Source organism: Plutella xylostella, chromosome Z (assembly GCF_932276165.1).
Source record: "Plutella xylostella chromosome Z, ilPluXylo3.1, whole genome shotgun sequence".
NCBI classification, from domain to species: Eukaryota; Metazoa; Arthropoda; class Insecta; order Lepidoptera; family Plutellidae; genus Plutella; species Plutella xylostella.
Genome location: NC_064012.1, coordinates 15,363,461 through 15,388,144, shown reverse-complemented (window position 1 = coordinate 15,388,144; position 24,684 = coordinate 15,363,461). Strand labels below are relative to the sequence as shown.

Below are 24,684 nucleotides of genomic sequence, written 5' to 3'. Positions count from 1 at the left end.
TTCGATACTCATTCTAATTCAACACTATCAAAGGTTATTTTTGATCTACAGTTTCTGGATCAAAAATAGCTTTTAAAATCCGCATCTCTATACTCTACCGTTATCTTTGTAGCTCTTTTCAATTCTACTGAGTAATAGAGCCAGTATGAATCTATCCGACTATTCTATATGCTATCGTAGGGCACATCATGTGTGATAAAATAGCAGCTATTTTACTAATAAATAGCGCCTGCTGCTTGGCACAATGAATAGCAAGGTAATACATGAGTCAAGCATTCATATTCAATATAACATAATGAAGCGAGCAACATGTGGTTGTTATTAGCATGATAGCCTGCTATTTTATGACAAGTGTGTGCCAACGATAGCATAACCTACCTTTATACCTTTCAATAACATTTTTTTTACCTTTTTCTTTCCTTTTCCCGTTCACTTCTTTGTTACGACTATTAAATCTGGTGAACAATAATGGCTTTCATTACAAAACTTTATCAATATCGAAGACATGTTTTTTAAAGACATTAGTGCCAGTTATCTTAGCCATAACAAGGAATTTTAGCATGATCGCACTTTACTCACAGGTAGAAATTGTGTCAAAAAAGTTTTATGTAATCTAGAAACTCAAAAGTTATAACCTATTTATTGCGCATCATGAATATTGAATACCTGATTTTATTGCTTTTACAATGCAAGATGCAAAGACTTACGGTCAATTTTTATTAGCTACCACAATCACATTAAACCCAACATCATACATTTTCCATTGAATTTCCCATACATCTACAATATGAGCCAAATTTAATGCGATCGCGCTAGCAACTTCACAAAAAATTCAACGCAAACATCAAAATTCAAACAAAAACCCACACGTTTTTACCACAATTTCCGACACAATCCCTACCCCATTCCCACTCATAAAGTGCGACCACTACAAGTGCGAACCGTCAATCGCGCAAGGCTTACACCCACACTGGGTGTTAGGGGCGCAGCAGCGGCGTGTGCTCGCCGCTCTCCCACCGCTCGGGCTGGCTGCGGGTGGCGCACTGATCTGGACAGCACGAGCTTTCAGCACCCTGGAAGTAGGGATGACGGGGTCAGGATGGGATAAACAAGATGATGGTGTTACAGTCCGATTGTGGTATGGATCCAGTTTACTTTAACTTTTACGCTGCACCGGCATGGTACCTTCATCGATGTGAATAAATAAATACCTATCACTATATCGTGATTAGCATTCTACAAGTTTGTCAAATCCTTGCAACAGCGGCTGGAGTGAGAAAATGCGGATTGAAGTCAAGATTTATCACTCGAAGGATTTGAACTGATTTACTGACAGTCACGGTAAGATAATAAAAAAGATCGGAAGTAAGGGGTAAGGTTAAAGTGGATGTAGCATATTAAATGGAAGACGCTTGCTTATGATGAAATAAATAGGTAATTGAAAACTACGTAAAGATGTTGTAACGTTGTAAGTCGCAAGAAGATCAAACTGTGTTTCAGAACGTGAAGCGTGCTTGTGAGACATTCAGCTTGCAATATAGCATTTTGGAACACCTTGTTCAGAGCGCCGGGCTTTAAAATTGAATAAATTACTATAGAAACGCATAAAAATGCATGCATGAAAGGCAAAAGTACCTTCAGTTATCTTCATAAGTAGCTATGCTATTTTGTTTCCTAGTTGAAACTAACACACCGTAAATGTAATGAATATAATACCTGCAGCTGCGGTTCGCTGTAAGACATTGCAAAAAGAGTATAGGTACTTATGAAGTTCAGTATGCTGTACATTCGTAGTGCGGTTTGTAAGTGTAGTAAAAAAGTGATCAAGTTAATTTATTTGTTTAGAAAAAAAAACATTTCAAAGATCGCTTCGTTTCGCTAGATGCACCGCAGGAGTAGCAATACCTTGATTATTATTATAACGAGGTTGAACAGCAGAAAAATAATACTAACAGAGGCTACATACAAAAATCGCAATGCTTAAAGTGACCGTTTCACAAACACATCTATCGCCAGAGTTTTTTTGTTATTGAAAAATAATTTTGCATAGAGTTTTAAATAATTTAATAATTTTGAAAAATGATTTTGATACGCATGGTACGATATCATTCAAAGGATAAGATTTACTTAATGTAAAATATATATATTAGATTTCGCTCACAAAAAGCTTTCGCATTAGCACACAGAAACATAGAATGAGATTATTGATTCATGCAAAATTTGTATTTTCTATCTATCTCCATGGAGTGCTTACCACAGATTTCATGTGTTAGTTATTGTATAGAGTTTTAACTATCTTATTTATAGTCGTCGTTCGGTGTAACAAATTCTTTCCAATTTGCAACATTAGTAAAAAAAACGATAAATCTATAGCATACAATAGCGAAAAGATATACAGAGTATAAAAAACAACAGCAAGCAAGCCCAAGGATTATTATATGTTTCCGGGCACCCAGTTGATACGTGTTTATTAAATCATCATTTTGTTTTCTTCGTTTCGTATGCAACATACTTCAAATTTTTCGTTCTATTAATAATAATACAATACGATTGTCTATTACAATTGGCCCTCAATGTTAGTGTTTATTAATGTACTGTGTATTCTATTATATGTAAATAACTTACCTTCATGGAAACAGATCTTTAAAATTTATTTATTTAATATAAGATGGATTGCAATTTAAGACTTGTAGGGAATATGGCCGAGGACAGAGTGTTGTGACGCAACTTGCGAAAAGTCCAGGTTTGTTGGCCAATAAGGCATCGCTTTAGTCAAAATATATGCCATTAAATTTCGCCAAAAACTCAACGGTTCAAAGCTCATGATATATTAGATATACGTATTTATTATTTGTAGGTATGTATTCATTCTATTCAGAAAAACATGGCGATTCCCACATTTCTTAGCCGTGTAAAACACGACATTCTAATCAAACCATAATAAATAATTTCCCTATGACCAATCTTATCAAAGACAGGCCACCCTAGCTTAAAAGTAGATACCGCACGAACCAGTCATTTCGGCCAAAAGAAATATAAAAGTACATATTATAGAATTTGTCTTTCATTTAAAGTCTTGACGTCCTTACCGGCTGCCGCTTCAAGTCGTACAGATGCAGTGTGCTAGCCGACATCTCCCTCACATCGTCGGCCTCCCCCTCAGGCAGCGGGGGCAGGAGGGGGGCGAGCCCCATGGCGCTGGCTCCCATGGACCCCTCCTCGTTGGTAGACTTGTCGTAGGCACCGTCGCCGTCGGATTCGTCCATGTCCTGGGGGATAAAGGTGTGTGTAAGCGTGGGCAGTCTAGACTTCTAGTTAACAAGTTGAATGTTATGCTGGCGCATGTAGTGTAGCACATCGTAAGTGATTCCACGGATTGGGCGAGTTGTACCCGAGGTTTAACATATGCTATTTACTTTTGAATTCCAACAGATTCTTACATATAAATGGCTAACTAGAGATGCAAATTTAAAAAAAAAAAACATAACTTCTACTTCAAAAGCATTTCTTTCAAAACTGATTTAACATGATATCGACTACACTCACGAACGAGCAATTAAAAAGTTTCACCTGCCCTTGACGTTCAATACGTCACTGGAACTTTTCCATTGCTCGTGGACGTAGTTTCTAGCGCATAACGCTTAATACAATTATTCGAACATAAAGGCGCGTATGTAAAAAGTAATAATTTTACAATGTAACCACACTTACAGGTAACCGGAAGGGCTGCTGCCGCTGCTGGTAGAAGGACAGCACGGCCGGCATGGGCGTGTTGGCGCCGAATATGCTCTGCTGCAGGAACGAGCCCAGCATGGTCTTGTTCTGGAAAGGGGAAAGAAAAAAACATTATAATTTAAACCTATATAAACCACAAGCTTTAGGAGTAAAGTGCTATAGAGCACGCTTTATAATGGTAATCTATTTTGAAACAGTCCAGTAGTTAGAAGCTTATTAAATCCTTTCTCTTTATAGCTCCAAAATCTAAGATTGGTACAATTTGGACACCGAGAAATTTTAACTGTACCTATCTCATTTGTTGTACTTATGTGTTATTTTTAAGTGGAACAAATAAATGATTTATCTATCTAAGTATCTAAAATGATCGTAATAATTGAAAATTCACTACAGTAGCGGTATCCGAAGAAGACGCAGATATTGATAGCGCACGGGCGCCCACTATAAGCAGCGCTTATAACACAATCCTACTAATATTATAAATGCGAAAGTTTGTGTTTATGTGTGTATGTTTGTTACGACTTCACGTCAAAACGGCACAACCGATTTTATCGAAATTAGCTATGGAGTTAGCTGACACCTTGGATGAACACATAGGCTACTTTTTATCGCGGTATACCCACAGGAAAACTTTTTAAGGCGAAGCGAATCTCGAGGTTACAGCTAGTCCTAACTATTAATATTATAAATGCGAAAGTATCTGTGTCTGTCTGTTACTCTTTCACGCCAAAACTGCTGAACGGATTTGAATGAAATTTGATATACATATGGTCTAGACCGTGAGAAAGAACCTAGGTTACTTTTTTATCCCGGAATTCCCACGGGAAAACTTTTTAAGGCGGAACCAATCTCGAGGTACCTAACAGATAGTTATTTATAAGGTATTCACGGGAAAACTTTTTAAGGCGGAGCGAATCTCCAGCTAGTTGTTTATAAAACACAACCTGTTGCGTGTGCGGCGCGAGCTGCTGGTGCAGGCTGCGGCGCACGGACTGCAGGAAGGCGCGCTGCGGGGCGGGCGGCGCCCAGCCCGGGTGCCGGCACGAGAACGCGATGAGGGACAGCTCGGTCTTGCCGCCCTCGCCTTGCGAGTATTGGGGGAGGGACACTGGAAGGGAGAAGTGTTTTCATATGTGAAATTTAATACTTTTGGAGGAGGACGATATAATATGTTCATATATGTCTATTAGTTTCGATTATATTTCTCAACATTTTGTTGATTATTGGGGTGGACATGATCTCCGAATTACGTATCGGCTGTCCTTGACTATGTATCGCCCATTGAAGGTGACTTGCACGAGACATTTAAACTTATTTAAATCTATTGCTCGCTATATAAATATTCACAAGTCACCCTCAGTCAATGATTATTAAATACATACTAGTTCAATCAACTTCTCTTTGCTGACTGGATAATCTATTTGTCGCAATGACGATAGTCATCAATACAACAACTTTAATTTGGTTCGAACAAATATGTTTTTTAAATACTTACATTTAGGCATTTTCCCAACAGTCTGCCAGTCGGGGTTGCCGTGTTTTCGAATGTCAAGCTGCAACACAAAACGTTTGGTATTCATTAGATAACTATAGACAATATTAGTACTGTGGCCCCCACTATAAAGAAACTTAATTAATAAAGATCAACTTATAATAATAAAGATTACGGTCCTCAATTTTATGTCAGGTAATTTTATGTCAGTCTTAGCAATGTATGCCACATTGCTAAGAGTAGTCTCTATAAGAGGACGTATTCTACAATCATCCTCTTCATTTTAGCCACCGAGAAAACGGGTATAAAACAGTTAGGAACACAATGCACCAATCTCTTAAATCTAGATTGAGGTGAAATTTCACCACCGTGTCGAGTCTCGGTTTTTTTTTTTTTTTTTAAAGATTTTATTATCACTCCACAGACTTTATGTCCGTGCCTTTTTGAGAGATCAATATATTGTGAGACTACTCACTACTCAATGTGGAAGCTTATAATATATATATTTTATCTTTTATATATATATATACCTATATATTATTAATATTTTTTTTTTTTGCACTCCTGGAGGAAAATCTACACAGACACCTGGGAAGGGGACCCAGGTAGTGTCGGCCTTTAACCGACTAAAAACCCCCAGTTGTGCATTTCTTGGTTTTTTTTTTTTTTTTTTCTTTTTTTTTTTTTTCTTTGTTTCACACAGTCACACTTACAATTATAATGGCAACAAACATTTGAAGGGTAGGGCCAGTGTCAGCTGTCTTCAGAGAACTTAACAGACGCCTGTCAGTGGCCACACACTCCTTTTGTCATCGCTGTTGTTTTGCCTGGTGTTAATGTGTGACAGTGTTCTTAAAACTATCTTAATTTTATTGGTTAGTTCTTATACAGATAATATTAATTCATGATATACTATACAATACCTACATATCAAAACTATACAATACATGCTATATACTATACATAACAAAACTATAAAATACATGCAATACTGTTTGGCCTTCAATATAAAATTAAAATCAAAATTCTCCTATTCCGCTCCATTTTGCGTTGCCAAAAGCCTTGATTGCTGGGCAACGACCTCTTTGTCCCGATTTTTTATTGCCATCTTTAGGTTGTACTCGAGGATCCGTTTCTTCGGCGCTGTTATTGCCGTTTTAGCGAGGTTGCCGATAGCGTCCTCGGTGTCATCCGCATAGTAGGTGCAGGCGGAGGTGTGCCTCGACAGCGCCACTACTGCGTGAGGTATGCTATCGTGCAACTTTATTTTATCCTTTGTTTTTATGATAATGACGGATTCGTACGTCAATCCCTGTGCTTCGTGTATGGTTAAGACGCGTGATCCCGTTCCTTCTCCAAACCCTTGGCTGGTCAGGGTCTCTTTTTCTTCCTGTGTATGCGTCAGGAATAGAGTGTTGGTTTGGGATTTTGGAATTGCTGCGTCTGTAAACCTTTTCAGCTGCAGGGATTGGATACGCGCTGTGGCTGCGTATATACCTGAGTATACTTCTCTTAGGGCGTATGCAACATCCATGGGGTTTCTGTATGAGCACAACAGCTCCTGGGTGATGTTTGCTACCAGTGTTGGGCGACTGTACCTTAGTTCGAATAGGTTCTCTCTGTCTATGTACGGTAGCTGGTTGATGTCTCCGATTAGAGCAATATCACTGGCACGGGACAGGCGGGCGGCAATTACGATTGCCCCGAAATGGTTCATCAGGGCCTCGTCAATTATCAGGCGTTGGCATCCGACATGTTCTCTAAAGCCGTTTACTAGGACTGATGCCATCGTACGTACCCTAGTTCTAACCATGTCCCCGATCCTATGCGCTAGCCTGTTTCGTATATCGACGGCCGCCTCAGTTGTCGTGGTGATAATGGTGTCTTTGCTCACATCGAAGTTATTTACCACCCAGGTTGTCTTCCCACATCCAGGTACCCCGTTCACCCAAGCGATGGTGGGCATCGTCCAGCTATTCCAGGTAGCGTTAATGGTTTCCGCTTTTGCTAGGATTTTGTCCTCTAGCATAATCCTGGTACACTGAGCTACGACCACCATTTGGTTGTTGTGTGGGAGAGTGAGTTTCGGGATGTTGCGTTCCCAGGGCACGAATCCGCATTCCTCGCTATAAGCCGCCATATACGCTCCAGTCATTTTGCCTCTGAGGACTTGGCAACTACTGTTATCGTATATGCAGGCTTCGGCCTCCTCGAGTAAAACTTTTAGCCGGCTTTCGTTCTCTTGCCTGTAGGTCTGCATGATCGTTTTGCAGGACAAGAGATTTACCTGCTTTGTGGCGGTTGTAATTGCCATAAATTCGATGGCGGCATTCTCTAGATGGTCGTTTGAGGTGGTAGCTGTTTTCAGCTTCGGTGGGACCACCTGGCCCATATCCGCTCGAGTAATTTTCCTCTGGGCAAGCCTTTTTCCAGTTTTAGGTTCTCTGGAGATTTGGCGCCTCTCGGGTGTCCTCTGTGGTTTTCCTATAAGGCTTGAGGCAGCTGCTTTAAAAGCCTGGAGGAACCCTTGGACACGCCCTTGCGATGTTAAATTGTGCATCCTCCTTTCCATGTTCCGTTGTTCTGAAGCGGCGACAGCCCCAGCGGTCATCCTCTCCTGTAGGCGTTCAGATCCGGTGACCAAGTATTCGGCTTGTTGGTGGCAGTTGTCAATGCCCCTCGCAAGTATATGACCTTTGAGAAAGCTTAGATCTTCGCCTCTGTCCTCGTACACCACTATTTCATGATGTTTTGAGGCTTTTAGGCAACCCAGCTGGTCAACAATTTCGCCTTTCCTATACTCGATCACCATTGCGTCTACGCTTATTATCCTGGGGACGTTACTGTCTAGCGCTATCTCTCCAAGCTTACTGAGCCACGAGCATGCCTGAACGAACGGGGTGTCGTCGGCCCACTCGAATAGTGCGATGGTCTTGTTACGCCATCGCACTAGTCTGCAGGGCTGATTTCCCACTAGGGTTACTGGCAATGCGTCGTAGGCTTTACGCTTCATGGTAGCCTTCGATGTGCTCCCATTTAGGAGAGAGGCTAGGCCTGGTGATATGGCCACGCTCTTTCGCGCCCCTGAGATACAGAAGCTGATGCCGAGTCTTTCACTGCTTCCGTCCATGAACAGAGCCACGCTTCGGAGTCTTAGTCTAGCTTCTCCTTTTTCTCCACAATCCAACAGCTGATGTGTTGCTCGAGTCTCGGTTTAAGAAACGTCAATCCATATATTAAATCTCGATTTAGTGTTTATTCTAAATCGAGATTTTTATATTTTGGTGTAAGTCGTCCTTAAGCTACGTACCTGAGCGAATGAGCAAACATCCCCGATGCCCAACACCCTCACGGTGAAGTTTCTGTAGAAGTCGACTATGTCCAGGGCTCGGGACTTGAGTGAGAACAGCACTAGGGGACATAGCACCGGACTGAGTAGCTCGAATAGAATGTACACCTGAGGAAAAAACGAAGAAGAAAGGAAGTTATTATAAATTTAGCTGTTGCCGCTTCACCCGATTTATTTTTACTGGGGGGCGTGGGCTTGCTTAGAATGAAAAGTAGCTTATGTGTTAACTCAGGGTGGTATCACGCATAACTAATTTCTTTTCGTTAGTGGCCTTGATTCTGAAGCTCAAACATAAAGTCGAAATTCAAACAAAGATTTTTAACGTTCAGAAGTAAGCCTAATTTTTCAGTGCTTGCTTGGTATTTAAATATTTTTCTTCATCCGTGTACGATATCAATCCGACGCTTGGATAGCGTAAATAAAAGCGGGGCCGAATTTCCTTGGATCGCGAGATCAGATCGTGATGGATCGTCTGGTGTTTAGACGGATTTCCTTTAATCGCGAGATCGCCATAGAACGTCTGGTGGAGACCTGGTTAAAGAACATAAAAAGTAAAGGCTCAGTGTGACCATAGAGCTCTAGTACTCACGGCTCGGAACTGGAACAGCTGTCGGAAGTGCGCGGCGACGTCCCGCGTGTGCGCTCGCGGCAGCCAGCCCGCCGGCAGGTAGTGCACGTGGCCTAGCACCTGCCGAGGGAGACGGGTTTAGGGAGAGAAGCTTTCATTGGGCGAATCAAGTCGACAGTGCACTTGGCCTAGCACCTGCCAAGTGAGACGGCTTTAGGGAAAACAAGCTTGCAGCAGTGGGCGTATCACGAATATCGATGACTCTACTGGACTAGTAATACGATAGTGCATGTGGCCTAACACGTGTTAGGCTTGTTTACACAGGGGCATAGACATAACTGATTGTGAGAAAGAGACGCTTAGCTACACAAAGCCTAAGGGAGAAACGATAAGCTTTTCTCGTGGCTCTTTTTTACAAATTAAGTTACCAAAACACAGTCTGAAATTCACGAAATTTCACAAGAATATTTTATGGAAGTGATTTATTGTTGCATTACTGGTGATTTTATATTTTAAAAGATTATTATCATCAAATAACGCGCACATGAAACATAGTTAGATGTAGCGTGTTCAGTTTTTAGGTTATGTAATGTGTTGAGTGAGAAGCAAAATAGTAAACATGGCGATTCAAATTTTATTACAATCGGTTTAGGAAAACAAATATTCAGTTCGGTTCATCTATATTTCTGACTCACTCACCTGCACTAGAAGCTCTTCGCCGCGTGCCGTGCCCGCGACTGTGCCTTGTTCCGGTGTGCCGATTAACGCTCTGTGGGGGTGGAGATAAGGTTGCTTTTAGATAAATATAGTAATGTTGTTGAGAAGGAAGATCCAAACGCGGGCAAAATAAAAGCAGCTCCAAAATAGGAGCAGAGTAAAACTGAATCCGCGTATAATGTAGATAAAGTCAGTTTTTTTATCTTAGATACTAAATTGACAGGTTCGAAACGTTTCATCAACAGTCGCTTGTCGCCTGGCGGTTATCACTATCGTACTAGTGGCGGGACAATCGACTGTTTCTGAACGGTTCATCATCAGTGTACTATTGACGAACCGTTCAGAATCTGTCAATTTAGTATGTGAGATTAAAAAACAGATTTAATATGCGCAGTGGAAGCGTGTTTCAAGATCGCCACGTGTGCTTGTTAGAAGGTTGCTTTGAAGTCTCGTCGTACACGCGTACACTACACGCGCGTACTCTACACACGCACCTGGCGCCGGCGAGGACGCAGCCGCACACCGTGATGATGGACAGCACGTGCTCCACGGTCAGCACGTCCTCGTCGTACACGGATAGAGCCACCAGCACGCCGACCACGCTCGCTGAGATGAAGGCCACGTTTCTGTAGAGATAAGACGAAAAATTATAAAGAAACATAGTCAACAGAATGATTGCTAACTACGCACGTAACGCATATAGTTTTTATGTGACCTGATATGAACGCCACGTTTCAGTGGGGGTATACGCAAGGTTCTTTATTAGGGCCTTTGCTTTTTATAATATTTGTTTATGATATTGAACGGTGTTTTGTCAATTCTGAGTATCTTTTATTTGCCGATGATATGAAGGTATTTAGAATTGTCAACAACCCTTCTGATGAGATGCTCCTCCAAGATGACCTCCACAGGTTGGATCAATACTGTTACACCAACAAGCTCGAATTAAACGTGGACAAATGTTTTTTTATAATTTTCACCCGTAAACGCATCCCTTTTAATAGCACGTTTATTTTAAGAAATCAGGTACTGAAACGTGGTTCACACACTAAAGACCTCGGTGTCATTCATGATAGCAAGCTGTTGTTTGATCTGCATATAAGCAATATTATAGGTAAGGCTTGTAAAGCTATGGGTTTTATAATGAGGGTATCTAAACCGTTCAAAACTATGAAATCCCTTAAAATATTATACTGTGCTTATGTCCGTAGTCACCTGGAATACGCCAGTCAAATTTGGAATCCCCAATACGGTATATATATTGATAGGTTGGAGAGAGTGCAGCGGAGATTTACTAGGTTCCTGGGTTTCAAATTTAAATTGCCACGCATGAAATACGCACAGAGATGCATAAAGTTTCATCTTTTGCCTCTATATCTGCGTCGTGATATCTCCGATGTCCTCTTTCTTGCCAAAGTTTTAAGGGGTTCTATTGATAGTCCTGATCTATTACGTAAAATAGGATTAAGAGTTCCTCATCACAGGACTCGTAAAAGGCCATTATTGCATATACCGACGTCTAATAGTAATTACCGGCAGAATAGTTTTTTGGTACGGGCAAGTAATACATATAATAGGGTTCTCTCAGATTCTGAAGTTGATTTGTTCTGCAGTAGTCTACCTAAAATAAAAGACGTTCTTATTAAGGCGTCGTCGGCATCTACTTAGTGGGTAGCTCCTAATTAACTATCTAATCTAATATTCCTAAGTTCCTAGCATCTTAAGTGTTTTTCTTACTTTACGTTTTCGCTTGTAAGTTTTGAGTAGGCTCATTAACAATAAACAGTGTACTTAGACGTGGCGCTTGCTGCTATTATTATTATTATTTTTGATTATAACTACTCTCTGATTTTTAATTGGAAAGAATTCTGACATTTTATAAGTGATGCTACTAAAAAAGTTCTTTACCGAAAAAATGAAAAATTGCGATCCATTTCTGGGCAATAATTTTTTCTTAATATTTTTATACAAAAAGATAAATCTAAATATTTACTTGCTCAAGTAAACTAATACAAAAATAACAAATATTTCAATATAATAGCTGTTCCCGAGAGCTTCGCTTCGCCTTAATAAGTTTTCCCGTGGGAATTCCGCGATAAAAAGTAACATATGTGTTAATCCAGGGTGTCAGCTAACTTCATTCCAAATTTCATTAAAATCGGTTCAGCCGTTTTGACGTGAAGAAATAACAAACATACACACATACATACATACACATATACACTTACAAACTTTCGCATTTATAATATGAAGTAGGATCACGACTCACGACCCATGTATCGAATTAATTTTAATTGCTTTATTTTATTCTTTAGCATGGCATCACTTCCTACTAAATTCAGGGATAATAAACCTTTTTAATCAATTTCAAAAAAAGATTGTCTATTCGGTAAGTACATATAATATGTTCGGTATGTATGTAAGATTATTGGAACTGCACCATATTGACATATGACAATATACGAGTATTAGGGCTAATAAACAAATATTCAAAATTTTATAAATGTTTATGTACCTATGTACGTTTATATGCTTGTTGGTATGTATGTTTGTCCACGCATATCTCCGAAACGATTGATCCGATTGTCACTATTCTTTTTGAGGGTTCCGTACCTCAAAAGGAAAAAAAGGAACCCTTATAAGATCACACTTTGTTGTCACCACCTTTTTTCTCGGAAACGGGTAAAGATATCAAGCTGATATTTCGTATAGATGTACATAATTATGATGAAATTAAAAGGAAAACTACCTCAGGTAATTAAGTATACTTGTACGGAACACTCACTGCGCGAGTCCAACTGGCTCAGTCGGGTAAGCGCCCGCTTCTCAAGCAAGAGATGCGGGTTCGAATCTCGGCGCTGACATGTAGGTAACAATGAGTTCTTTGAATTTAAGTACAATGTATACCATCGCTCTTACGGAGAAGGAAAACATCTGTGATCATATGTGAACCCACCAACACCGCAGTGGTCTTCTCGTCGCCCATACCACAAAGTCTCAAGACGAAAGTCTTTGATCAGTGTGTCCTACCGGTTATGACCTATGGGGCTAAAACGTGGACACTTACTGTGGGACTGGTTCACAAACTGAAGGTCACTCAGCGAGCTATGGAAAGAGCTATGCTTGGAGCTATGCTTGAAAGATCGCATCCGGAGCGAAGTAATCTGACAGAGAACTAAAGTCACCGACATAGCTCACCGAGTTAGTAAGCTTAAGTGGCAATGGGCTGGTCACATCTGTCGAAGAACCGATGACCGATGGGGTAAACGTGTTCTGCTGTCTTACTCCCAGCGATGAGTCGCTGACACAATTTCACCTATATCGCTAATTTGGTACCACCACCGCACATTTTAGACGCACATAGTTTGCTGTGACGACACGCAAGCCAGTCAGTGCACACAATACAATTTTATAGAGCGACATCTCTTTTTTTTACCTCTATTCAAATACGAACGCAACATCGCCCTGACATCGGCGCGGCTACCGTTTCAAAAATAATTACTAGTTGTTTTTAGATATATTTTCTACGACAGCGATAATTATATAAGATAATTGAGATTATCTTTAATTGTATTTTTCACTGTTTGTAATATATTTAGGTAGGTACGGTAATTATTTCTCACCGTAGGTAAATCCCCTTTTAATTTGGAGCGCCGCACTTAATAAAATGGATACAGGGACTAAAAAAAATATATTATAGTCTCAGATGTCCAGACTCGTATTGAAAAAGTGCCCAGCCCAAAAAGGTTTGTGATCTCTGATTTGTCTAAAATTGATAACTGTCAGAATTCCGTAAGATTACTAATAACAGTGTACAAGTCATTACTTTTTGTCACTATAGGTGGGAACCTATTAATGGCATTTCCGTGTTTTGTAGAATTTTATAATTTTGTTACCATATAAGTTGACGCAAATGCTGTTGGTTCTCCATGAACAATATAAATAAATAAAAAATAAATACAAGAGAGATAAGATCATAAAGAAAAGTAATGAAGGAAATTGTAGCCCACTACACGTGTTGTGTTTGTGTGAGCTGATAATGAACGTCAAGTTTCTGCAGGCGTTAATAGAAAAGTTTCTAATTAACATTGCCTTGGAGGTGCAGGCGTAGTATCAAACTGGGGGCGACAATGAATTCTCTGTTATCATTCATTCATAAAAGCAACATATTGCGCGAGCGCAGATCACATCACTTTTTGTCTAGTTATATCATGTTATATGTTTCTTTACATATTTCTCAGAGTTTCGTTGTCGAACAGTAAAGCAGGAAAGGATTAGCCCGTCAGAGTAGTCACAGAACCAGGGTACGCTAAAATAAATGATTTAAAACATGAAGATGGCAATACTAACTTGGCAAAAACACTCATGATGGGCGACGAAAAACTCGCCAGATACTTGGCCGACGGCTTGTGTGCCCTCGTGAGTCGGTCTCTTAGCTCGTGATCCAGTTCATTGAAGTGTCTCAGCGTGATCCGCGCGAACAGTGACCAGGTCCGGAGGCCGAGCGACGCGGGGGACCGCTTTATTAGCTGTGGGGGTGAGAGGGGTGTATATTATTTATTTTGTTATACTTTAATACATATTACACTGCCGGGCAATGAAAAAGTTCCACTCACAAAATTCCGACACCAAACGACCCCAGTTTTTTCAAAGATTTATTTTAAATTTAAAACAAAATATTACAGATTTTAGTTGTTAATATCCTGATGCTCTATTTAACTTACTTTAATGTTGCAGAAGACGGCATTAAGCTAGCCTTTTCCGTTTAGAAGTAATTTGGCGCTTTTCTCAGTGGAACCTTTTCATTGCCCGTGAGTGTATAACAATGTGCAATGATGTGGACTTAATGATGAAAGCATTTTCTGCCGGTCCAACTGCATGAAGTTTAGGTTGTCTGGCTGGTAATTTGGTTTTAGGGGGAGGTGTGGTAGTAGGCAGAGTTCGATACACGTGAGGTAAGAAAAGCATTAATATTACAATCGTTATACACACACTACTGATGTTACTACCAAAGATAACATATAATACTCATTAGGATATCGTAAATATTGCGCCAATATCAACTGCCTTAATAACTATCATTATGTACGTAGTTATATCTATAACATATCTTTGTTGGCTTTAACATAGAATTATAAAAAATATGGTCGGTCTACTTCCCAGTATAATCCCACTATTGCTCACCTCAGCATAATTGAAGAAGAAATACAGCATCTGCCAGGCCTGTATCAGCGGCGCCAGCAACAGGTTGACTATGGCCAGCATCATGATCTGTCTCTCCAGTTGCTTGGCTAATGCCATGCGTTTTGATTGTTCCTTGTAGCAATCTCGGAGCTGCCAGCAGTTCTCCCAAGGACTCCATGGACTAGCTGTGGGGAAATGGGAGGTGAATCAGGTATTAGAACACTGGTATAGGAGTGCGGAAAGTCGACTGTAATGATTGTAATGACTTTTTCACAAATGTGACACGTCTTTTTTTATACAAAACAAATACAAACCTGAGTCAGATACCATTTTCGGTAACATAATAACATAAATTACATACTTTGCTTTAATTGTCTTGGGTACTTTTTGTTTGTATTTGTAACCTATAGTTAATTAATAACCTAATCATTTTTCAAATATGTTAGTACTTTATTTCATGTAATTTATTTCATCATCATCATCAAGACCCATCACGTCCCCACTGATGGGGCACGGGTTTTAGGCCTAGTACACCAGTGCGGGATGGTGGCTTATCTGTGCTACTGAACTAACGAATGAAACTAAAGTGAACTCACAAAAGAGCAGGAACTCCAGGTTGTACTTGAGCCCCTTGGACAAGTAGTGGAAGTCGCCCAGCAGCGGGACCCGCACCTGCAGCGGCAGCAGGTTCTTGTTCACCATCGCCACCATGTAGTTGTTGAACCTGACAGGAAAATACGCCAGTTAATAATCAGTCTGGTAACGGCAAGAGCAAGAGCACACGGTGGGTTGCGGCACCGCAGAGATTTCACCGTTTCAGTGGGCACACGAGCGGTGCGGCGCCGCAACGTTGTTATGTCGCAGCGGCGCCGTAGCAGCGTTGGAGAGTCTATTAATGTGTGTCCTTCCTTGTGACGCAAAACAATTGAGCGGTGCCGCTCCGACCCACCCCTCCCCGCCTCGTCATGGCGGTTGCAAGTCCGGTGCGGCGCCGGAGCGCATCGTGTGCATGCCACAGATATTTCTATGTAAGACGACGCAGCGACACCGCTCAAGTGCATACGATGCGTTGAGGCAGCGGTGCGGCGCTGGAGACATAATATGCAACAGACGCGTCGCATTTAGTATTCTTTGTTTTGGATATTCACACAAGTGCGTCCACTTCATCGGCATTGCCGACCCTTCATGGGAAGGTAATATATTTTGTTCCGGTCTTGGATGTAAAAGGTAAGCGATCACCAATCGGTATCATACGTATCTCACCAAACGGATAGTCATAAATGTGTGGAGAAACGGCGTCGGCCATGCTGATGAAGTGGACGAGCTTGTGTGAATTTCTATACAAACAATACTGAATGCGATGCGTCCGTGGTGTGAGATGCTGATAGGTGGACGCTTAGGTACCTGAAATGTCTGTTTATGATATCTTTTACTCAATAACCAAGCGTGGATAAAATTGCGAAATTCCTTCAAAATTGAAGGACCGTGTCCTCCAGTCAACTGTTACGGCTTAAACAAGTACCTATCACTCCCGGCCGGAAATCAAAGGCTCGACCCAAAAGTCGTTATAAACGTAGTGCAGAATACTCGCAAAATATATTCCAATAGTTACCGTGTCGAGAATCAAACTTGCGACCTTCAACGTGAGCGCTCAACCGAATTGTACGCATTCTACTTAATATTCATAACACTACTCATATTCACGGCTAAACAGCTGATATCAAGCCCAGAGTGTCGTAATATAACACAAGAGAATTTACTAATTAATGAATATTCAAGATGAGTTATTATCATAATAATATCATACGGGAGCAATTTGCATAATATTCATTCAGGAATTCACCTCACAATTGTCTCATTTGTGTCATTTTAACTTGGTATACTGGCTGATATAGGTACCTAACTCTTATAGAAATAGATTGTATAAAAGCCGCGATCCGAGCAGACAAAGAGTAAATTAAGAGTATAACGATTTATACGAGCGAGCGCCTACTGTAGCTTTTAGGACAAATATTCGGCTCGAAACGTTGCGGTAAAATTCAATGTCAGTCGCCATCTTTATCTAACTCTAGCTATTTGTCGTCAAAACCTAAAAGTTACTAAACAAACTTGTACTAGGTATATCTTCACTGCATGGACGTTCGATGCCATAGTTACAAAATCACACAGCTGAATAACTGAGCTAGAATTAGCACATACCCTGTTTGCGCATTCAGCACTTATACTAAACCGTCTGTAGTTTGCATTGTCTATGAAGTCAGTTGCACAAAGTGAAGCAACCAATGAGGAATGTCTAGCATTTAGGTTGACCAATCAGCGATAGCCGTCGCGTCGGAGACAATCGAAAGCAGTGAACTTTTTATAAGCAAAATATCAGTTGATTCTATCAAAACTTCTCTGCAGCGCAATTCTTAAACACCCGACCTTTGCTCTGCTCGATAATTTCTGTTCGAAGTAAAACCATGTATATGTTTATATACGAATGTTACGGGATCTGTTGTCACATACCTGAGTATTCGGTGGTAGATGTCCAGTTCGTTTATCTCTCTCTTATGCACGCACATGTGATGTTCCAGCTGCGCTTCTCTCACTCTGTCTTGTATCGTGGACCAGTTCACCCACGGTAAATCGTTCTGGAAGGATGCAAGCGAATTAGAGGGTAAAGGATGGAAAGTGGGCGAGAGCGAAATTAAATAATTTTACGAACGGTAAATGATTCACAAATTTGACCAATTCACCAGTGGGCTCCCTGCAGGCCTGTAAGCATGTCAGGCATGGAAAATAAGCTAAGGTAATACGTTTTCAACAATAAATAACTAACTCTCAAACCGAAAGCGCAGTCTAGTGTTAAAATTCAATACATTGCAAAAGGGTTGATGGACGGATTTATATTTAAACACCAATTGATTTCACTGCATATTTAAGTTGCATACTGAGGTCGGTCGAGAAAAGACGCTTATATCACAGAATTTCGTTTACGAATGGATGTAAACTTATTCTCTTACATTATGCATCTTTGGAAGATATTGCAATGGGAGCAAACTCAAAGTATGAATTATTGTCAAGAGGCCAGTGTATAATAAATGTGGAGATGAGATATATGAGGGGTCACATTTCTTTATCAGTGCTCAAGAATGTAGCTTCTACAACTAGGTACGTATAATACGTAGAAGCTAGGAAACGTGAGCTTGACTTCACTGGTTCATGACTTACCATGATCAGAAAGCCAATTAATATTTTGATATACTTACATCATTAATTTTGAGTGCATGGTTGTAAAACAGTTTTGTGTCGTAAGCGTAGTATAAGTGGTATATTGATATAAAAAGTCTCATTGTCCATATAACTGAACACAGCGCTATCACACACCACCTGAAATGAACAAAAAAATGCAAGGTTTATTGTTTTATCAATTTATTACAGAAAAATTACTGCTAACACAATATTACTACAGGGTGTCCCAGGGCACATCCGAAACATAGTTTATAATATTCTATTCTGGTGTCAAGATTAGAGTAACAGATTTTTTAAGAAGTTTAATAATTGAATCCATTTGAAAATTATTTTACTTCTTGTAATGAGAGCAATTATTAGTGCAACTTCTATTAATTACAGCTCAATACCTAATCAATATCATGCTATTAATTTCCTGCAATAATGCACTTATGTACCTACCCAGCAAATATTATCATGCAAAACAATTTACTTTATTTTGTAATATACTATAAGCAGTACATTATTTTATCAATTTATGTAAGTACTCCAACCTTCTTTAATAAACAATATTTTTCTTTATATACTTATTTCAATCTCTGACTCTCTTTTTTAATATTTTTTATATCACACTTAATTGTTTACGTTTGCAAATGAATGTGCCCCCGTACTCAAACTTTGAACAGGTATGTAAGTGCTTATAAGAAGTCTAACAAACAAAAAAGAACTTGAAACAAACAAACAACAAAATAACTTACTTAGGGCTAAAGTATTCAAAAATGTAATAATTTGATTTATGCAATTTGTTACTTAAGAGCAAAGTTTGTTGACCTTTATATTATTGTGAGGCAAATAAAATATGATGGTTGTAGTAGTTTGTACCACACATTAAATGGGAAGATTAAAGATGGAGTGATGTGTCTCCCTGTAGAACATTACTTTATCCAGTGATGGTTATGAATGAAATCAAGGGGTGTTTGCTTTAAGAACCAATTTGGTTAGTAGCATTCTGTTCTACATTTATTATATTCATGTTAATATAAAAAAAACTCTTACCACATCCATGAAATTCTGGCTACACAAACCCCACTGGGGTATATAACATCATGAAGAGTTAGCTTCACGCTTCTGTTGGCCGCAGGGTCGTCCCTGAACAGCTTTGGGTAGTTCACACAGTGAATCAGGAATGTGGAGAACCACATTATGAACACCAGTTGCAGCAGGTAGAAACAGTCGGATATGATCATTGGGTAGAACCCTCCGCGGAGGTAATACCTATACATTCTGGTGAAGAATGAGTCCAGGTCTTCAATGTGGGTCCAGCCACCTGCAACAGGAATAGGCAATTAGTTTTTTGTACTATTACTAATAGTACCTACTGTATTAAACTACTTGCTTGTTTAGTGCAAAAATAAAAAAGTTTTACTGATCAGAAATACACTTCCTTTTCCTGTGCCTGTCATTCTTATCTTAATTTTAACTATTTCAAGTACCAAAGAAATATTGGAGGGTTTAATAAAAGTGTGCTTTTCGTATGGATTTTAGAAAATACATGTAAGGTTAGTGATCTGTTTTTTTTTTCTATAAAAATACTCTAGACCTTGAGAGCTTAAAAGTAGTACCTACCATTTTTAATAGTCCACAAAATTACTTCCTACTTCCTACATGTGCTAATGCTAATAAAATAACACATGGTCAAACACCATCATCATTAGCAATTCAGATGAGCCAGGGACAAGACAAGTGACAACCTGTGGTTCTTTACCTTTGGTTTGTGGAACTTTGTGTATGACAACATTGGAGTCTTCGTTGTCCTGGTCCAGGGTGATGATGGTGGGTGCTGCGTTGATGCTGTCCCGCAGGTGCCCCAGCGGGGGAGTCTCCTCATTGTTCAGAGCACTGTAGGATGCCCCTCTTCTACTAAAATTTGCCATTTTAGAACCCTCACACACTTTCCCCCCCACATATATACGCTCCTGAAACACCTAATGCTACCTACGCATTCTTGAATGTGATCCAAATACGTAAAAAATAACTTTCGTTACTACAAAGTGCGTGTTTATTATTTTTCAAGTTCACACAAAGGATTTTTATGCGTCGAATTCTGTCATCGTAGTTTTTGTCTCTTTATCGTGAGACTAACAGGGTTTGATGAATTAAATCACAGTCGAGTGAGGGACACTATGAATTTTGAAGGGCCCTACAGTTTTTTTGCACAAAAATTAAATAAAATGCGGATTTGACGAAAATAAACTAACGACAGAATGACAGACTGAACGAATGATCACAAAAACACACACAGACACAAATTTGAATGAATGATGAATGAGAGAGAGGTTACTCTTTACTCTATGATGATGAGTGAGATGAGATTTGTTTTTGGCCAATAGCGGTGTTGCCAACTACAAAGTTGCCAGTTGCCTGCAAAAGATCCCTTTTAGAAGGCCACCTTATAAAAAACTAGTGTTAAAACTATCCATAAAAAAGTTATAGAACGCTTTGGCAATTGAACTGTTGTTTTTCACTCTCTGACAGAGAAAAATTTGTTCTTTTACAGTGAGGGACAAAACAATTCAAAAGCTAAAGCGTCCTATAACATTTTTATGAATAAGGAGGTAAGAATGTCATATAGTGCAGGTGGGTTATTCCGAAAGGTTTTTGGATGAGTTGGATAAGTACACATGTTTGTATTTTGACAATTTATGAGGACTGGTCGGGTTATTTTGATTCGTGTAAGGACGCTTTGTATACTTGAATATACTACCTAAAACTCTAGTCAACAAAAACGACAATCTTTTGGATGAAAAAACAATAAGTTAAATAACTTAAGGGATTTCTTAATTACCGATGTGCGGGTGATTCCGAAGATTCAAAAATGCGGAAATTTGCACTTTTTTACTAATTTTACGTTTTAACACGCACGATCGGTCCTAGCGCCCTGAGTAAATCCAAGCGAGGTAGAAGATTAAGTTGCCATCAAGGTGAATGGTTCCACGGTTTAAAGTATGGCTGCGTTTGGAAAAAATCGGCAAAAATCGGAATTACCCGAAATTTGGCATTACCCACCTGCACCTCATTTTATTTTATTTACACACGTAAGCATAGACAATCAGAAAGTGATAAATAAATGATAGTTGGTAGGTGTTAGGTACAATTCGTCCATAAGTTTACTGATGACATTAGGTAGATCTCTTGGAATTTCAGGGAAGTTCAAACTAGGCTAAGCCTATGGCGTGGCGTGGTATTGGTAGGCAGACATAACAAAAGCAATTTGTGTTGCTCTAACATAATGTAATAACGTTTATATTATTATTCCTGCAGAACCAATTTTTCATTCTTTTAATCTGAGCTTTTTATAAAATGAATATCGGACACGACTGCTAGAAATCACGCTTTACTGCCAGTTTCTATATCTCTATCTATCTGTAACTGGCAGTTACTTTCATACGATTTTGACAGATGGTTACTTTTGATTATATCAAAATCATATGAAAGTAATTACCAGTTATGGATAGATAGAGATATAGAAACTGGCAGTTAGTGGATAACTTTATCTAGGAGTTGGCAACACCATATCATCCGGTCCGGATTTTCCTCAAAATATTCTTCCTCGCGCACTGTCAAAATGACAATACCAAGATTCACAGAATAACGCGAAATACGCGAATCGCGAATGGCCCGAGCTCGACTCGAACAACAATCAAGTGAATCAAGTTTAAAAATTTAAATTTTATGGAGAAAATGTATTAATTCCTTCTTTATATAAATAATTAAATCATCAGTTTATAAACATGTTTATTGTGGGGCTAACAGGGGGTCTAGCTACGGGGAAAAGCACTGTTCTATCCATATTTCGTGAAAATGGAATTGCAGTTATAGATGCTGACCAGATCGCCAGAAAAGGTAATAGAACTACGTTATCATTGTCATACAGGCTACTATTAGTAATCTGAAGAAGGTGACTATCGCTGGCAGACAGAAAAACTACCATTTATGCAGATCTCATTCTGAATTAGGTAATGAGATATTTGTTAACCAGATATTGTGTGGACCATGTATCAAAAGAGTTTCCTGTGGACTACAATACCTTAATGAAACGCATCCTGTATTCAGTATCCTGTGTTACTCTCTGCGAATTGCTGTTTCCTCTTATACAAATCTCACAGTGCTCACTGTATACTAAACTACATTATCTTTGTATAGGTGTCCTAAAAACTGTGGTTTGAGTTAACTGATAATCATATCAATTGAAATGCATAATTACTTATTTTTATAATTTTATGGACAGTTTATAAGCTACCTTCATAATATTCTTTCAGTGCTGGAACCAGGGACACAAGGCTGGAAGGAACTGAAAGCCTACTTCGGAGACCAAGTGTTGCAGCCTGATGGCCGCGTGAACCGAGCCACGTTGGGAGAAATCATCTTTGATGACATCGAGAAGCGGAGGAAGTTGAATGCCATCACACACCCCCGTATTCAGATGGCGATGCTGGGAATGGCTGTGTCATACTTCTTTGCTGGTCACAAGTACATTGTCATGGAAGTCCCATTGCTGTTTGAAACTGGAAAGATGTTGACTTTCATGCATAAAATTATTACTGTTGTGTGGTAAGAGTAATTGTTATAATACTTTTGTTGGTATAATAATTATGCAGGGTCACATTTTATCTAAGATGACAATTAATGCAGCTCATTATACTCACTTCAATCAATCAATCTTTTGTTGTGGCTCTATGTCGTGTGTGACTAACACAACAAATTCCGCCAAATTCGATTGTAGTAAGGAACACAAATATAGCTGTCTTTACGGTAATTTAGATATATTATACTCACTTTCATATATTAAACAATTTTAATTTGACAATAATTAATATGAAATAATATTAATTTAATACACCTTATCCACCAAATTAGTTATTGTCCTTTACTTGTTCTTACTAAACTTAATGTGTTGTGTTAAGTAAATAAATAACTTATCTATGTATCTTACTTACAGTGAAAACGATCAGCAGTTGGAGCGTCTGTGTAAGCGCAGTGACTTCTCACCGGAGATCGCCAAGAAGCGTATCAGCTGCCAGATGCCACTCGACCAGAAAGTGGCCAACTCACACTTTGTGATCGACAACTCAGGGGATATCAGTGGCACTAAAGTTCAAACGGAACGCATCATCAAAGTTCTGAAAACATCTTCTTTCACACGGTAAAGCCATTTTTTTCCATATTGCTTTTATTTAGCTGCCTGCATGCTACTACTTGTTATGAAATGATCTCAAATATTCTCTTATTCCTTAAAAGTTTTGTGACTGGATTTTTTCATGTCTTTTATATATTAAATCTCATAATTCAATATTAGCAGTTCTAATTGGTTTATTTTTTCTTTACAGGAACTTCAGGGCTATACTTTCGATTGGATGCCTAGGTGTTATATTTGGTACAATTTATCTAATTAGATGGCTGCTCTAAATACTGTAAGGTATTGGTGATATTTATTATGATGCCTTTTGGCACAGTTTTATTAATTTATAAGTAGGTATTTTTGTAGTCAGTTATTTTATAAGTTGACAGAGAAGCAATAAATAACACCAATAATTTTATGTATAAAATTGTCATTGTTGTTTAGAATATTTCTAACGTATTTTTCAGTAGAATATTTATTAATTAGGTATTTATTGTATTATTGTGTTTTGAGAGTCACAGAGAAGCAATACATTACACTAATTATAATATGTATATGTCGCAGGCAACTGGTTTAATCTCCTGTTTGATTGAACCACTAGCCCGTTCATTGGATGGCGCTATTCAGTTGTATGACTAAAGGACAACTCGTCAAGTCGTTGATTGTAACGTTCGACGTCTTGACTGAACGTCATTCAGCGAAGTCGTTGAATGGGATATAGTATAGCAACTTTGTAATGTCTGGTTAGGGTGAACATCACCAGACAAGAGTCAACAAAAAGACTATGTTACAAAGCTCTTATCTCACAAATTAAATAAACAATAACAATAAATGTACCTTCATATTGTTGTTCATAATTATCCAGTTTCGCCACTTTTTTTCTTTGAAACTATCCGCCCGCGGCGTAATAATAGGTAAATATATGTTGTCACACTATTTTAACACAAATAACGCACTTTAAAGCTAATTTATTTGCAGAAAACTAACAATATAGGTGCTTTTTGTGTCAGCTGTTAGCTGTTAGACGCCATATTTGTTTTATTCACCACCTGACTGATTTTAAGTCAGCTAACTAGTTGGACGTTTTGTGACGCTTGTACAATCAACGTTCGGCCTAGTCATACAACTGAACAGCGCCATCCAATGAACGGGCTAGTGGTTCAATCAAACAGGAGATTAATCCAGTTGCCTGCGACATATACATATTTAGATGCTAGTTTACAAAAGAAGTCTTATTAAAGTAGGAT

General features: G+C 39.1%; 2 protein-coding genes across 2 annotated transcripts; one reads left to right on the top strand and one right to left on the bottom strand.

The window, feature by feature from the left end:
• Nucleotides 1-856: 856 nt before the first annotated feature.
• LOC105386045 (autophagy-related protein 9A) lies at nucleotides 857-20,564 on the bottom strand. Its single transcript, XM_048632808.1, has 16 exons — nucleotides 20,024-20,564; nucleotides 19,315-19,585; nucleotides 18,297-18,417; nucleotides 17,554-17,678; nucleotides 15,642-15,769; nucleotides 15,046-15,230; nucleotides 14,212-14,390; nucleotides 10,356-10,487; nucleotides 9,844-9,913; nucleotides 9,166-9,264; nucleotides 8,538-8,684; nucleotides 5,231-5,288; nucleotides 4,680-4,843; nucleotides 3,712-3,822; nucleotides 3,090-3,269; nucleotides 857-1,073 (listed from the first exon to the last, which is right to left on the bottom strand). The coding sequence occupies exons 1-16, from the start codon at nucleotides 20,190-20,192 to the stop codon at nucleotides 978-980; spliced, it is 2,235 nt and encodes a 744-aa protein (XP_048488765.1). The 5' UTR covers nucleotides 20,193-20,564; the 3' UTR covers nucleotides 857-977.
• Nucleotides 20,565-21,910: 1,346 nt separating this feature from the next.
• On the top strand, nucleotides 21,911-23,987 carry LOC105386046 (dephospho-CoA kinase). Its single transcript, XM_011556527.3, has 4 exons — nucleotides 21,911-22,161; nucleotides 22,578-22,869; nucleotides 23,258-23,461; nucleotides 23,646-23,987. Exons 1-4 carry the CDS (start codon nucleotides 22,050-22,052, stop codon nucleotides 23,722-23,724), a joined length of 687 nt encoding a protein of 228 aa, XP_011554829.1. The 5' UTR covers nucleotides 21,911-22,049; the 3' UTR covers nucleotides 23,725-23,987.
• Nucleotides 23,988-24,684: the final 697 nt, after the last annotated feature.

Coding starts and splice junctions, on each gene's coding strand:
- LOC105386045 (XM_048632808.1), bottom strand. CDS start 20,192: ATGGCAAATTTTAGTAGAAGAGGGGCATCCTACAGTGCTCTGAACAAT. Junction 14,391..15,045: donor TCTTCTTCAATTATGCTGAG/GTGAGCAATAGT, acceptor TCACCCCCACAG/CTAATAAAGCGGTCCCCCGC. Junction 9,265..9,843: donor GCGAAGAGCTTCTAGTGCAG/GTGAGTGAGTCA, acceptor CTCCCTCGGCAG/GTGCTAGGCCACGTGCACTA.
- LOC105386046 (XM_011556527.3), top strand. CDS start 22,050: ATGTTTATTGTGGGGCTAACAGGGGGTCTAGCTACGGGGAAAAGCACT. Junction 22,162..22,577: donor TGACCAGATCGCCAGAAAAG/GTAATAGAACTA, acceptor ATATTCTTTCAG/TGCTGGAACCAGGGACACAA. Junction 23,462..23,645: donor AAAACATCTTCTTTCACACG/GTAAAGCCATTT, acceptor TTTTCTTTACAG/GAACTTCAGGGCTATACTTT.